Raw genomic sequence first — 16,412 nt, forward strand, 5'->3', positions numbered from 1 at the left:
AAACGCTCTACGTTTATTAAAACGAAATTGAACGTGTTATTCGCGCAGAGTCTGCAAAGTATTGGAACGCTGCTAGACACATTTTTTACGATTATACGTACCTTCTAGGCGAGTTGGTCGAAATATTTTCAAAATTCATTAGCATCGTTACGAGACTCGATTACAGTGATCTTGTCATTTCAGTTTCAAAGTTTAATCAATGTGATCGCGATAGTCGAGTCTCGTAGTACCGCTGATCGAGCGTACATCGAAAAGTTTTAGCATATTTTTGGAATTTTTGGAACGTCGTATATGGGATTAATTTAGAAGGTAAGGTTCATCATGGACCGCCAACAGCAAGCTGGACTAAAGAGAAGAACGTTGGTGATAAAATATTGGCAATTTATATTCAGACGTAGACTCTATTCAACGGATCGACGAAATAATTGTAATCGATAAACTCACGAAAGATAGATTCGAAGTAAATTCACGACTCTTTTTTACTTTACAAAATGCTGGAAAAAGTTTTCGTACGCTTGACAAATTTTCTGAAAAAACCCTAGACTCGATGTGGAGGCAACGACTAACCCTCCCTTTATATTGTGTTTCAGCGCGAGTACACGGACGACTGCGTGTTCAACGAGACATTGGAACAGCACAATTACAACACCTACAGCTCGGCGAAATGGTCGACAGCGAAGAAAACCTTGTACCTCGGATTGAACCGTCGTGGCCAGCCGAGGAGGGTACAGGCCAAGGGTCACAATTTGGGTAGACTGTCCGCCTACGCGCGGGTATTAACTCAGGTCGCTCCTTCGGACCGAGTGGAGGCTCTTCAAAGACGACTGTTGGGAGCTCAACACAACGTTCGTCATCGGCATAACAGTCATCGCGGCGATTTGATTCAGCAATCGCTCTGTCCCACTCTTCCGGTACAGGAAAAGGATGGCAGAGATAAATTCAGGTGTCGCAAGCGAAAAAAGAGAAAGAAGAGGAAGCGAAGGTGCAGGCCAGGCGAGATGCCAGGTCCGCAGTGCCAAATGGTGGAGGAGAACGGGAAGGGTGTGATAGTTTCGGGCAGAAACGAGAGCCTAACTTCGAACGGGACTTCGTTAGATTCGAAGAGATCCTGCGAGGGTGCTGCGAGCGAGGAAGCCTGTCGGAGAGAGGCGCTTTCGGTTCCATCCAAGAAACGGAAGCTACGGGTCGACCAGACGAGAGGAGGAATATCGTCGGCTGGCGGCAGGAACATCGCTACGGGCAGAAACGTGGACACGAGCAGGAACGTCACCGCGAGCAAAGTGGTCGCTGGAAGTAGGAACGTCACCGCGAGCAGCAACGGTGAGAGAAAAGCACCAGCGTCAAACTCAAAAAAAGTAAAAGCTGCTGGCAGCATGAGTCAAAGTAAAAAGCCCAATTTGACAGATGGGAAGAGAAAGAGGAAGAAGGGGCCAGCAGCGGCAGCGGCAGCGGCGGCGGGCAGGAGGAACTCTACGGTACCACTGGTCCGGAAGAGATTCAAACCTGGCAAAGTGGACACCACGTCTGCGGTGCCCACGACAACTCTCGCATCGACCTCCGTAACGTCCTCCTCCTCCTGGTCGTCTCCTGGTACGTCAATCGCCCCTTGAGGGGAGCGAGTCTCGTCTAGGCGCAGGACCACAAGCCGTCTTCCTCGTCGAGGAACGTGTCCGTTGGTTCGAATGGTACCGTGAGTCCTCCTAGAATAAAGAGAACGTTCGGTGGAAATCGCACGGAAACGATAAATCGGGTCGCTTTTTACAGCGTCGCAGCTCGAAAGAATCGGCGGTGACCGTGAACGTTCCTGAGATCGTTTTCGATCGATATTCTCCGAAATTCGAGCCCGTCTTACCGTGCAACTGTCCCGGACGAAGGATACCTCGAGATCGTTGTCCAAATTCTTACGCTATGGCCACGACGGACGAGCGTTCTGACCGACTGCCGTTTCCAACGAATACGTTGGAGCAATCGATATCGCTAGATAATCGAGAAGAGGCTGTTCTACGCGTGAACGTAAATGTTGAAAATGTATAATAAAGTTTCAAAGTATCGATTTTCAGCAAATACGCGGGGCAAATTTTCAGACTCTATCTTTTCTTCAAAACGTAGCCTTAAACGACAATGCGTAGATTCTTACGAGTAATATACGTTTCGATCATCGGATATTCTATTTCTCTGAATGACAATTCGAACGGAACACGAATCCATCGTAACGATATCCTTGCCCGTCGACGACCAACACTCGTCTTCGACGACGTTTTCGAACGACTATTACGCGACTATTACGATCGATACATCGAACGTTCGCCATCTCGATCGAAGCAACGATCGAAATGACAATCGGCGGCGCGTTAGACCGTGCGAGAAGAATAAGCCGGTGGAAGGAGTCGACGATGCGTACGACAGCGAAAGGTTCGACACGCCGGAAACTGTATCTATAGTTATACAGTCGAGCTCCGGGGATCCCACTCGAGAGACTGGCCATGCGAGGCGGTACACGCGATCGCCTTGGGCCAGGCTCGACCGCGTTTCGCGGCGATCAATGTAAACTTACGTGTACATAGTAATCATGCTACGTTTACGATTAACAACATACTCCACATTTATGTATGACGATTGCGTGCGCATGAAATGTTCCCCGCGGAAAACTGTCGGTGTTTCGACCCCGCGAGTGGCTTCCAATCGAAAGAAATTCGAGGATCAAAGGATGTTCCACTTTTTTTTTCGCAATAAGCAAGATACTCTGTGGACGAATGCTTCGATCTCTTACGCTTCCAAGTATCTCTTCTCCGTACGGTGATCCGACTAAAAAGATGCAAATTTTCAAATTTCTTAACTTTACGCGATGATCAAACACTTTTGATTTATGTAAAAGAGAGCTTGCGGAAGTGACGAGTTTCGCTTTTCATTAATTCCTTAATTTCATCAACGCATACCTAACTACGATACGTTCGTCGCAACAAGACAATACGAATCGAACGATGGTAAATTTAGCAAAGACGATGTATCATCCCTTCTCTGTATTCTTCGATCTAACGGAGTTTATCAATGTGTTTCGAGCGGCTCGTGTATAGAATCTATAAAAATCAACGCTAAGCTTCGTTAACTCGGATCAGAAGAAAAATAAAATCTCAACCTTACACAGTTAACATCGAATTCCATTGGAGAAACACGCCTTGAACACGGAAAAAGAACCTTCGAAAGACACGTGCCTGTCGAGACAACGTCCCATTAAGTCGAATCCCAATTCGCTTCGATTCCAAGCTGGTTTCTGCTAAGAAAAAGGCACGCGGTGTTTCGCGAATAAAAGGAAGTTGAAAAGTAGAACGTTCTGTCTGGTGGATGATATGGGAAGAAAGAGGCGCGTGTTGGCCGAGAGAGAGACGTAATTATCGTACGAGAAGGGATGTGGTCATGCGGTGGCATAAAATAGCGGCGAGGCCGTGTAACGAGCACTAAACTCGAGTTTTAATCCTCGAAGCACGATTCTCAGCTGATCTCGCGAGCAACGGTGCGGCCGCGTTCCGCGATCGTTCGCGAGTGTAGTCAATGATCTAATTACGCTGAACGGGCAGCCATGTACGTGGTTATTTTCTTAATGGCGACTCCACGGTCGATTTCTCTGCTCCTCGTAATTCCATGTAAACGTTTTCTACGATCGGTCGCATGGAAATCAATGAATTTGTTAATTCGTCTCGACCAAACCTTGTTTCTGCCGATACAACTTCCGCTTCCCTCTAATAAGCAAAGTCACCGGCCAAACACGCCAACTAATGTGTTTACGCATTAATTACGATAATGTTAGATATTAATTACGATAATCTTTGAAATGCACGCTCGTTATAATAACACGCCTCGTACATGCCGCGGCATCGGGACCCCTCCCCCCCCCTCTCTCTCTCACTCTCTCTCTCGTTAGATGTTTTCGTAATTTTTGCAATTTTCGCCATCTTCCAGCGTATATTCCATCGAATCTCCTCTTGGATTATAAGTAAATCAGCCTACACACGTCGAGCCATGTTAATATGCACGCATCGACTTCTAGGCTTCGTAAAACCGCGTTAAGATAGGCTTTTACTTATTAACCGAAACGATATATTGATTTTCGATCGATGCATGCTTCGAATACCGATGTATCGATACCGATCTACCGCTTGACGAACCAAGGCTGAGGTTTCTAACGTGCATATCCACGCAGGTAAGAGGCAAGAGAAACCTGATATCCCAGGCGCCACTCTTCTACAGTCCCGCGTAATACTTTGCCCTGATTCCACTACTTTTCTTCGTCTCTCCTTATCCACGTAATTCGTTGTAAAAATCGTACGTTAAAATTTAGCAACTAAATTTCATAGATCACGGAGCGCACAACAGCAACAAGTTCAATGATACATGAAACGAATCTTTGCAAACGAATTCGACGAACTAACGGTAGCTTAGCGTGCGAGATAATGGATTAAAAGTACTTTATAAATGCCTTTCTATCGAAACAATTCTACGCAGAAACATCACCTTTGTTCGGTCAAACTGTACGTATACCGTAACCTGCATCGGGAATGCCAGAAGTCGATACGCGCGTCGTAAGATGCCTCGCGAGCTATGTTAAGCCGTTTAGGAGTTTCTCTCTCGTCTCGACTCATCAACCTGGGAAGTCGCGAGGCACGGTGAAAAGGAAAGACACCTTGAACATTATCAACGATACGTTGTCGTGATTAGCTGCGACAAAATAATGACTCGCAATAAGAGATGTAACGATGGTAGTATCAGGCGAGGAATACGGGAAATGAGACGATACGCGTGAGAGATGCAACATAAATGAAACTAGTTGGACGATCGACCGAGACATCGCTGAGAGGAGACTCGAAGATAATATAATCGAGGAAATTAAGAGGATGATTATTAGGTGAGAACCGCGTGCGATCCTCGTAATAGTTTCGATTTCGCGGTACCTTCCTGCGCAAGATGAGATCGACAGACACATTTTTTCCCTTTCGCGTCGTTCGAAAGAGATTCGCGTGTCGTGTTCCTATTTTTCTTTTTCCTAGAGCGAACGCGTTTGTAAAAATCGACGCTTTCACGGCGAGACGTGAAAATGTTCGACTTTTGTCGCCTCGCTGTAATCGCGCGTTAAATCGCTCGTTTGCTGCAACAGCCACGTAACTCAAAACTCGCGATTCAAAGGGAATTTAAAAGGTTTGAACGCTTTCGGTCGTTGTAATTTCGCGAATCGCGTGAAGTTGACGTAATAAGAGAGGTGGCGAACTTGTACGAAAATATCGTAATAGTCTCATTCGGATAAATTCGCATTTACCTTTAAAGTTATCTCCGTTTACTCCGCGATGAAGATTTATTTAATATTATGTCGTAATTGTGAAAAAATACTCTTAACAAGAAGCCATGTAATTGCAATAATGTCGTAATAATACAAGGATACTCTTTACTTTAAAGAACTTTATATTTCTATCGTCACGATACGATTAGAATAGGAGCCAACGTGAAAACGCAACAGCGATACGAGTATTCTCGCGTGGTAAATTTTAGCGGCTCCACTTGCAGGATTCGATCTGTAAAAGATACGAACGATCGTTTCTTTTTTCTTTTCTAATAACTTAAAAACTGCAAATTTGTAAGTACGTCGTTGTTACAGCAAATCGGAGAAATGTATTTGGTTGGTGAAAAAATGATGTCGGTTTCGTGCATTCAAGTATAAATTGATTCACGTGTTTCTGTCTTGCGTAATTACATTCGTCGTTCATACTCGTCGTTTTGTACGATTATTCCATCACCTGGGAATCTTCTCTATGGCATCTTTGTAGAAAAACAACCGAGTTCGATGCAGAAAATACGAGCTAAATTTTTTATTTTTCTTCTATCCAAAAAATTTTACAATGGTCGAAACGGGTGATAGAGTTTTGATAGTGCTACGTCTAGAGTTTAAAAAATAGGGAGGCTAAGAAAGAATCGCAAATAGTTGCATTTACGCGTCTCCAGATTCGTATTTACCGCGTGTCTAACCGTTCGGTTAAACGAGCAGCGTTTCCTCGACGCTGAACATCGTCGCTCGAAACTATTTCTCTTAGCGCGACGAAGAACCGACGTTAGATTGCCAGAAACCTAATGAAAAGATAAATGAAAATCATTAGAGGGAAGCGTATTCCGATCGCGAACGATGGATGTGTTCGAACGAGGCAATAATAATAGTAAAGGAATATCTATGTAATTCCAGGAGGAAGAACGGTTTTCGAACCAAGTTCTGTAAGGTTTTTAAAGAAGGGGACGAATAATTTTGTACGACTCGTGTAAAGAGATTTAAAGTATTAAATTACTGAGAAAGAGAAGTATTAAAACATTTATAGAGATATTTACTCGTAAAGTTAACGTTAAGGTAAACCGAGCGTTTGTTATTGTCTAACGATGGGCAACACCCAACTGCCAAAAATGTCTAATTCTACGATAAGATCGATCGATAGACTTAACGAGAATAGTAATTAAAATTGAGCATCGTGAACGAAACTCGCGTGTCTTCCTAAGTACCGTAAAAGTAATCGATAAATTTGAAACTAACGGAGAATGTTTAGCTTCGTATTGTTCCGATTATAAAGAGAATCTTGTTAATATAATCGATTGAAAATACAGAATATTATATTGTGTCTGAGGTACTATAGGATCGATTACAATATTGTGTTCATTTTTTTTTTTTTTTCGTTTATTTTGTAATTTAATCCTTGCAAGGAATATGATCCGAAGGATTGTTTTGTAAATTATTTATTGTTCGTTCTAATCAGAACCGAGATTGCTGAAAATTAGCAATAATCCTAAATATTCGTAGGTACGAACCTCGCAATTATACGTGTAGATGAAGCTTCGCGCTGAAGAAAATGGCAATAACAGAAAGATACTTCCGTTTCGCTTTCTTATACCAATACTGTGAATGAACTGCCTTTTAAATTTAATGATAAAAGTAGAGTAAAGAAGAAAAAAAAATAGGAAGAAGAAGAAGAACTGGCACGCGCAACTAGATATTTTACGATTCTAAAAATGTTCGTTGCCTAGAGCTAATCGCTCTAGCAGAGTTATAATATTTTCTACCGTCAAAGAGAGATAGGGAACCGATTTATGAAAGTATGGAACAGTGATTGAAACTTAGCGATAGTCGATAAGAAAAAAAAAAAAAGAAGAAGATAACCAGAAAGAGATTCTATCGCCCCCAACGTCTCCTCGAATCTCGATTAAACGAGTTTGCGATATATTTACATATCGGTAAGGAAAGAGTCCGCCAGAAATATCTTGACCTCGCTACGAATCTTGTAGGAACCACCTATTAATCTAGTAGTATATTTATTAAAGACTTATTTATTGTAAACAGTTGACTCCGTGTACATAGGTCTACGATCATTACTCATCAATCATGCGCATCGATCATGTGTTCTTCGTATGTTGTGTCTAGTGTCTATCCCTCGGGCATACGAATTCGTCAAAAATAATCGACAAATCTTTCTCCTTCTCCGCCGCCTACTCGTTTCCGGAAAATATTTTTGCGTTCGTATCGTAGAAAATCGTTGACAATGATGTGGTGAAAACATTCAGCGTATATAATAGTATGATTATAATGTTTAAAAATGTCTGAAATTTCAAATCGATAAATTCGAAAGGTACTCTTTACTTCGTTAAATTGTCAATTGACGCGACATAATGTTTGTAATATTTACAATTGGCAAGATGTTCTATATACGGCAACTACGATTACAATAATAAACGAAATATATACGTATATTTCTTGGAATATGCGAGTGTACTTACATCGATACTACGTTAGTTTGTTATAAAACTGTAGACTAGAAAATCAATGTAATACATTGTCAGGACGCAATAAATGCAATTTATGTTTCTAAGAACACGATCTCTCTGAATTTTTTTCAAAATTGAACGACAAAGACAGCACGTGAATTCTATAAAATCGGGCACACCTAACTAATACACGTTACACGCTTGAAATACAACGTTTGACAAAGATAAGTAACAAATAAGAAAAATTTGCTAATGATAATAAAAATAAGAAAAATTTATAGCGTATAAAGAAGACGATATTCTCTGCTGAAGTAGTTTTTCGTTTATTTCGTTACACGTGAAATAGGAAGGAAAGATTACACGGAAGAACTTTTGTACCATAATCGAGCACAAAGTCGCAGCAATCTAGAAAATGAAATTTTCTTCTTGATCCAGGTGCTGGAAGCTTATCAACTGGGAAGCAGTTTTCCCAAGCGTAGTACCACGGTTACGCAAGCTGCCCAATAATAGTCGCTTCCGGCGGAACTGAAATTGGATCGCTTTGCTCTTAACGAACAAAGTCAGTTTAATTTCCATTTCCAGATGATAACGCACACAGCCCTCTTATATTTCGCTTTCCTTAAATTACGGAAACGAAGCGGAGCAAATACTTTCATGCTCGGCTTTCGCGAACGTTCCAATTAATTCGAACAGGCGAATTTATGTTGGCCAAATAAACTCCAGCTACTCGCAATTAGCCTACATTCTCTCGAATCGCGATTCTTTCATCCTGTAATTTAGCTCTCTAACTTTGTCCAATCTAATTTAACTTTATCTTGATATCGCTCCCTCCTAAATCTTCTTTTACTTAAAGCAACGTATATAAAATAGCAGGCTTCCTATTTAAATTAGTTCCTCCAAAATGAAGCTTAATTTGGGAAGAAACAAAGAGAAATTTTTAAGAGGAAACAGAGATAAGCGTTTTGTTTGGCAAGCAGAAAGAAAATTTTATGCAAGCAATTTGAAATATCATTTAAACATGCTTTGAACATTTTTCCAAAAATAATATAAACAATAATAATTATACTCGTGTGATAAATGACAATAGTTGAGGATCAGCGTAGAAAATTTGATTAATATTATGATATTAATATTATATTTGATGAATATTTGATTGAATTTTTTCTTATTTTTTTAATATTTTTAATCGTAGCATATTAGTTTCATAAAAAGAGAAAAAAAAACAAAATAGAAATTTATTTGATAACAGAGACCTATCGAAAAAGTCACAATTTTTCGCTGCATCGTGTCACGTTATACATGAACGCAAGATAAAACCGAGCACTTTCCGTGTAAAGAAAGAATAGCACAGACGCGAATATTGATATTTTTGGCGAATTCCGAGCCACCGCAATTGTAACAAAGTATGCGTGTTTTATTCTTTTTCTTGACGAACGAGACAAGGAGCGGTTCGTCGGGACTAGAGGTAAAAGACAATCATTGTAACGATACAGCATGCATGGACTGTAGGAGTTTATAACGAAAGACAATAAATGAAAGCGACATTTGTAAAGTGCGATGCGATGAAGATTCGACGGAAGAACAAGGGAACGTCTCTGAAAGCGATTTCGTTTCTGTGCGCGTCATTAAGAAAATCCGCGTCACGTGCCGTTTCGATTCGAACGATACGAATGTGCTACACATTATACATTGTAATCGTCTGGAAAATCGCAATAAAGAGAAGCAAAGGGAAATACAACGATATCTGTATCGATATAATCGTACTCGTTTTCTTCGCGCTTAATACGTTCGTATACTACATTAGGGAAACAGGCAGTAACGGAGGAAAAAGTGTAACGCAAAAATTTATTTGTACCATTTCGATTGAATTTAAAAAGGCAGTAAAGTATCGATCAATTCCATGGATCGATGCCATGGATATTTTCAGTCATTTATGCGCTCGATCACGATAAATAAATTTATGCAAGCATGTCGGTTACCTTGTTGACAAGTTGTACGTTAATCACGCGCACGAATGGTAGAATTTGTAAAAAGTAAAACTGACAGTTTTGGTTCCAACGATAAGGAACTCGTACGACACTCTGCTCTAGAGGAAAGACAGTAAGATATTCCAACTGCGACTGAACGCGGTAAAACCATGTAAAAACCGATTAACGTCAATTTGCCACGAGTTGATTATTCGATAGACACTGCCTTTTTTACATGATTGAACTATTTATTTTGACTAAAACAACTGACAATACGCAGGAGAGAAAGGGCCAGGAAAGCGCAGAAATTTTATTATGAACGAAAGGAAGTGGTTATATGGTTGTATGATTATAGGCAAAGGAGAGTAGGGAGAAAATCATAGACGCTCATTTTTTGTAAATTCGTATTTTAAATATCGTTTTCTGGTCGTGTAAGATGATCGTGGACGCTTTCGAATTTAACGATAAAAAGAGTAAAATAAGTAGTTCTTCGTATGACACGCAGTTCCATCGAATTATATAAAAACTGCGCGATCGTCAATCGTTGCTCGTACAGCGATGAATTACAGTCAGTATTCGAGATCTTACGATCGTTGGAAGAATATTGATTTTGCCAAAAATTGCGCGATGAATAAAAATAGGTATGAAAGAACGAGAAGAGATAAGGAACACGGAGAGGATTGATTTAGGAACAGGTCGACAACGAAACTGGTCCACCACTGCCGTTTTTACGCTCTTATCTAATTCTTATAGCTTGAAATTGCTAAGATTATAGAAACGAAAAAAAGGAAAGAAGGCGAAAGAGGATGAGCGAACGATTGCTAAAAAGCTCGATAAGAAAGATAGAATAAAAGAATTAACCCTTGCCTCCGGGGTAAATGTTAGGACGCGATGCGACGTTTCGTTCTGCTATTTGATTAAACCGCCATTATCGACGCTAACATCGAAGATCCCTTTCCGCTCTTGTCCAGTTTCCTCGTGTATGTACAATTTCTTTCTGTTCCTTCCAAGAACAGTGGAAGAAGCAGCTGCGAAAAGAGAGACGGGAGTATGGAAATTACTCGGTATGCTCGTGCTACCTCTTGTGACGCTGATTCGATGGAATAGTTTGACGAAGAAAAAAATGCGTTTAAGAAATTTATCTTCTCTCTTGTTCCTTCCGTGGAGAACCCCACCATATGATTCGTCGCCATATAATTTTTACAAGTAATAAAGAAAATATTATCGAACATGGTGTGATTTCCTTCTTTATTTCGAACATCCCATTTACAACCAAAAATCGACAAAATATAAACTCTGAAATTCTCTAGTTTCGTTACATTTGTCTTATTTGATCTCGCGATGCGTGAAGTGTACTGACACGCACGCACGCATTTAGTTCTGACATAGTCTTTACGCATTAAGATTTTTCGTTTGGTACAACGATAACGAAAAATCTCTTCTCGGGTATTTTAAAACGTTGATTCCGTACCATTTTTCTTATTTAATATCTATAAGCATAGCTGAAACGAGTATAGTTGAAAAATAAGAAAGGATTATCTTTTACTAGTCTTAAAGACTCGTCTAATTCTAAGCAATAATGCCAATTATCGACGATGCTATTTTTTCAAAAAAGCCTTCTGCGATGATATTCCAGTTTACCTTTACCGTATTCTTTGTACAAAACTAAAGAAAATGGTAAAATATTGCTCGAGCGAACCCTTCCATCTTAAAGAAGTTTTGCCAGTTTATATTTATATATGACGTTTATAGAACACGTCGAGTCAAGTATACCTGTACGCCTTTTTAGACATAACTAGCTAGTAATTTAGAAAATATTAGCGATGATTTAAAAGCTAGTTCTATTAAACTCGTAACTTCTTCCATATAGCAGTCCCAATTATTTATCTTACATACGCTAAAAGTTCAGGACGCTTTTCATACATTTCTATGTACTTTTCATTTTCAAAGGTAATCGTAGAAATATCGGTACATAGATGGCAACAAAGAGAACGTTACGCGCCAAAGATACGCTAAATTCCTTTTCTACTAAACAATTTACACACGTATGTATGTGGCGCGTTCTCGCGATAAATTAGCGCCCAACCAATATGCTTCCCATCGTAAAATAGACGCTCTTACCTCGAGCAATTCGAAACGAAGGTGAGAATAAAGCGGCTTATCTGTCTTTGACGCGTTAAAATCATTTCGGTGACACGAATTGAGTATTGAGTTTCTGCGACGACATAATCCTACGATGTAGACGGAGGCAGGCACACGGCAACAGAAATTAGAAACCTATTAACCGGTTGATTTACGACGATCGAATATTACAGAGCGAGCTGCGTGGTGAAGGGAAGGCGAGAAAAAACTCATAAACATATGATTAAAGGGGAAAAACTTCTTGTGGAAGGAAGACAGGAGAAAGGAAAGGATCTAGAGAAAAGCATGATCATGTAGAAGCGACAAGCGATCGATCCGAGTAAACTATAAACGAAAACATGCAAGTAGACGGCGACGGTAATAACCGTACTGAGCAAAAAAGGGAGGCTACGATTTAAAGGTACGAAAAACTGCAAGATAAGAAACTGAAATCTTTCAACGATCTTGCAACAGGTTCGCATATCCGTTGTTCATTGACGGATCGAACGCGTATCGTTGATCGTTCGCTATGCTGTTACGATGAAGATATAAAAGGTAATCGAGTTCAACGTTCCATAATCCTTTAACGTTGATGCTAATCCCTTTACACCGTTACACGCTAACGTTACCAATTGGTAGCAACGATATTGCCATAGACGGCATAGCGAGCGATAAAACCGAATCGTGGAAAGATTCCTGAAATTATTCCCGGTTACCGGTAACCGTCCGGTTAATACCGATCGTATAAATTCCTGTCTGATCTGCATTGTAATCTTGGCCGATTATTAAAAGTTAATGTCTCGCACGATCTCGTAGGAAATACGAGGGAATTCTTATTAAAACCTATAACGGCGCGTAGGAAGCCGTACGATTTGCAGTAATACCAGCAGTCCGCGAACCAGTTGTGCGCGTTATCTCCTCGGCGATCCAAATGAGAGCCGTTGTGTTCAACAAGATGAAATGTTTTTCGAAAAGCACGCCAAAGTAGATGCGGATCGCTGTCAAAATCGAGCACGCAGTGAATCGTTAAATCATTTTGCCGCACATTTCGTGTAGCTGTAGCTAATTTGCATCCGTGCGACAAGTCAACCGCCCAGAGCGTCTACCGTCCAGTCGCGTTATTGACAAGCGCACTAAATGCCTGTACAGTGTCATTACTGTCAATATTATCGTATTTTCTATAATGCACTAAGACGGTATCGGGAGTGGCGTTATCGGGATTATTGGTGTCATCGTTGTAATTATTAAAGGAGTATCACCCGGACAAACGGCTTCCTGGTTGCACGATGAATCGGATCATAGTCGGTGGCAGGCTCGCTCGATCGCTTGTTCTGGCGATCGTTCGCTAGCCAGATCGGCTTCAATTATTCAAATAAGCGCAGATGAGAGAGTCGATAGCCTTGGCGGATGCACGGATGGGAAGTACTAGCTCGAGGAAGCGTCATGCCACGGGTGTAACCCATAATTCCTAGACCATCTTCCCTCGAGTCGCCGCGTCGTCTCCAAACACGTGCGTCCGTCTTTCTCTCCTTGTCTTTCTTCTTCTAGATGCGATATTTTCGAAGATTTTCGATACACGGCCACAGCTCTGGTACAGAGAGTCAAACGTATTTTTCTCGACCGACAAGCGGGAAAACCGAGGCAACCTGGTTGGCCGCCTTTAACGACCACGTCGGTTTCCTTGGAAGAACAGTCTCGACTTAACAAAGTGTCGAGAGAACAATCACGGTGCTGCGTAAACGAGGATTAACGACACGATTTTTCTTTACCGTTTGCAACCATCAACGAGCTGTTTTAAGTATCTACAGAAGCAACAACGACACATGAACACAGCTAAACGAACAGTCGCAATGCGATGCTCTCGCTCGTACACGATCGACGTCTTGCGTCCCTGAAGAATGTTCATCACACTCGCGAGCCACGGAGATAATGACAACTTTCTTTTTTCTTGCCTGTTACAGCCCGGAGCCGAACGTGCGTCAAGCTATTTTCTTTTTCTTTCTTTCTTTCTTTTCTTTTTTTTTTCTTTTTTTTTTTTTGTCGACGATGGACTAACAGGAATGCAAGAGCTCGTGCAACGGCTCGAGGAATCCGGAGGTTTTCTTCTTTTCAGAACGTTAGGTCGCGGTAGGATCGCGACAACAGTCAGATAAACGGAATGCTTTCAATCGGTAATCGACATTTATGGACCTTTTGCGCCACCATTATACTTGATTCGCGATCTTCAACCGATGTTTCGGTTTACGGTGTTTCGTAATTTGATTTCAACATTTTCATGATGAACGATAGCGGATCGTCGTATAGGTAATTATCATTTCGAGAACTGTTTTTTTTTCTTTTTACGAGTCGCGAATAATTTGTATATTTTCATCCGTCTGTCGTGTTCGTATTAAACGCTTAATAAATAAAACTGTACGAAATTGTATAGAATTGTAAAGCTTCTATAAAGCACAATTATTTTTTGTAATGTAAGGCAGTTCGATGTGTAAAAGTATCTTGCTTATAACAGTTACGTACAAAAATACAACGGCTGACAAAATTTCGAAATTTCATTATCATAATTGCATTGATAAAATTTTGAAGACGTTAAAAGATATTTATAGCAAATGCATTGCGTACACTTTGCAAAGTATTCGAACTATATATATCGTATATATTTGCCTTCTAATTGCTGTTGAGAAACGCTTAAAACTAAAAACCGATACGACGAATAGTACGTCCCGTAAAAATTGTATTTTTCTTGTTTAATAATAACTGGAAATCGCTCGTTGCGACTCGTGTACATTCATCTTCTAATAGAATTAAATTGCCCTCGTGAGATTATTTCTAAATAAAGAAAGACAAGATATTTGGTATGCTGCAAATGTAAGGACGATCGATCAATCATTGGAAATTATAAATAAGCAGCCTGAGTTTGTAATTTCGCCTGGGGTGGTCCAGGCCAATGGCTCGTTGCAACACTATTATAAATTCTTCTCAACTACGAATGATATATTATTGAAGCACGTTTAGAATGTAAATAAGATTGATGAAACGAGTATTAATTATCGACATTCATTGCCACAATTATTTTACCTGACGCGTGTAAACGGTCTCATATCGGTCTCTTATTTTGTTCGAGAATATTAAAGCACCGCGATAATGGGCACGAGGTAATTCAAATCTAGCTATAAACTCATTACGCGTAAGGAACGTGTTAATGTTAGTTAAAACAGTTGATGCTATTTTATGAGAAGAATAGATATATATATTTTAACGAAACTCTACTAAAATAGCAATAAATGAAATTAATCGGTAGAATTTTATTTGTAGAAATCGTTTAACGTGCTTCTGTAATTTTAATGAAAATTTCGAAAACGTAATATAATCGATAACGATATACGACGTGAAAAGATTTTCTAAATCTAAGGCATAAACTTGTGTAAAAATTTATGAAATTCACTACTTCGAATAATTATAAAAAATGTAACATTAATATTTATGCTACGTTTTATATAACAATCTTCTTTTCCAACCAGCTTTACATTAAAGAAGAAAATACATTATAATACCTACGTGAACACGTAATAGACAACTTTAGAACGCACCTTAACTTCGAAATAGGTTCAACTTCACCAAGCATACATGCGTGTATTTCATACCATGAAAATGTATTGTACGTAGCAAGAAACGTATTCATCGTTTAGGAATAAAGCTATTATGCTCTTGCCAAGTGTGTTCGTCTTTTATAGAACCAGTCGTTAAACCAAAGTGTAAATCAATAGAGCTTAAATAAAGTTTAAGTTCATTATCGACTCGTCGCGGAAGATGCTTCGTCTTTTCAGAAACAAGAAAGAGAAAAGATCGCAGAAGACTGTCTCGACTGTACGCTCTAACGATGCAGTATATTTATAAGTAATAACGCAGCCACGAAGAAGAAAGCTAGTAACCTCGGTTAATAAACTATTATACCAGGGTAACCGGTAGTAAGAGTACGAGTACATTAGCCCGCATAATTTTAGCACTCGCTAGCGCTTCAACGTAACTCTTTGCCCGTTGCGTCATAGCATATCGTGGGTGAAGATGGCACCGTTTCGTTACATAACGTCCTTCGAATGCTATCTTTGCTTTATACGCTAACTCTATTTTCGTCCTACAAATTTCATACCGTCCAGCGACTACTAGTACACTACTATTAGACTACTATTTCCCCTATCTACTCTCTTGTACTTCGTAAGAATGCGATCACCGAGCCAGCAACGTTGCAAAATCAACGCGTTCATAATGCGACCTGTTGCGACGATTCAGAGATGGGTACATTCGATTCGGAAAATTATAAGAGCACGAGTTAATAAAACCGTGATTATCGTGGAGAGAATGAAGTTTGGAGATAGTAATAAGTATAAAAGTATCGTAAAATTAGAGAAATTAATAATCTTATAATTAGACTGTGGATTTTTATACGAGTTCATACATTTATGGATACATTTTTAAAAATATAACAGAAATTCGTTTCACGCTCTAAACGTTACAACGAGTACTTTGAACGTTTCATATATT

At 40.0% G+C, this 16,412-nt stretch overlaps 1 protein-coding gene across 5 annotated transcripts in view; it reads left to right on the forward strand.

Annotated features, from left to right (window-relative positions):
* The window catches only part of LOC132911211 (uncharacterized), a 154,292-nt gene extending 143,311 nt beyond the window's left edge, over nucleotides 1-10,981 (forward strand). The window contains exons 3-5 of one of the 5 annotated variants that reach the window (XR_009658945.1): nucleotides 591-1,320; nucleotides 1,392-1,685; nucleotides 1,765-10,981. Coding sequence is in view for 3 of the 5 variants with exons in the window: in XM_060967654.1 (XP_060823637.1) it covers nucleotides 591-1,610 (1,020 nt within the window). In the remaining 2 variants the exon portion in view is untranslated. Of the gene's footprint in view, nucleotides 1-590 lie in introns of all 5 variants that reach the window. The other 4 variants (XR_009658943.1, XM_060967671.1, XM_060967682.1 and 1 more) reach the window with 4 other exon arrangements.
* The last annotated feature ends 5,431 nt before the right edge of the window (nucleotides 10,982-16,412 follow it).

The sequence above is a fragment of the Bombus pascuorum genome, chromosome 1 (genome assembly GCF_905332965.1).
Source record: "Bombus pascuorum chromosome 1, iyBomPasc1.1, whole genome shotgun sequence".
Lineage (NCBI taxonomy): Eukaryota > Metazoa > Arthropoda > Insecta > Hymenoptera > Apidae > Bombus > Bombus pascuorum.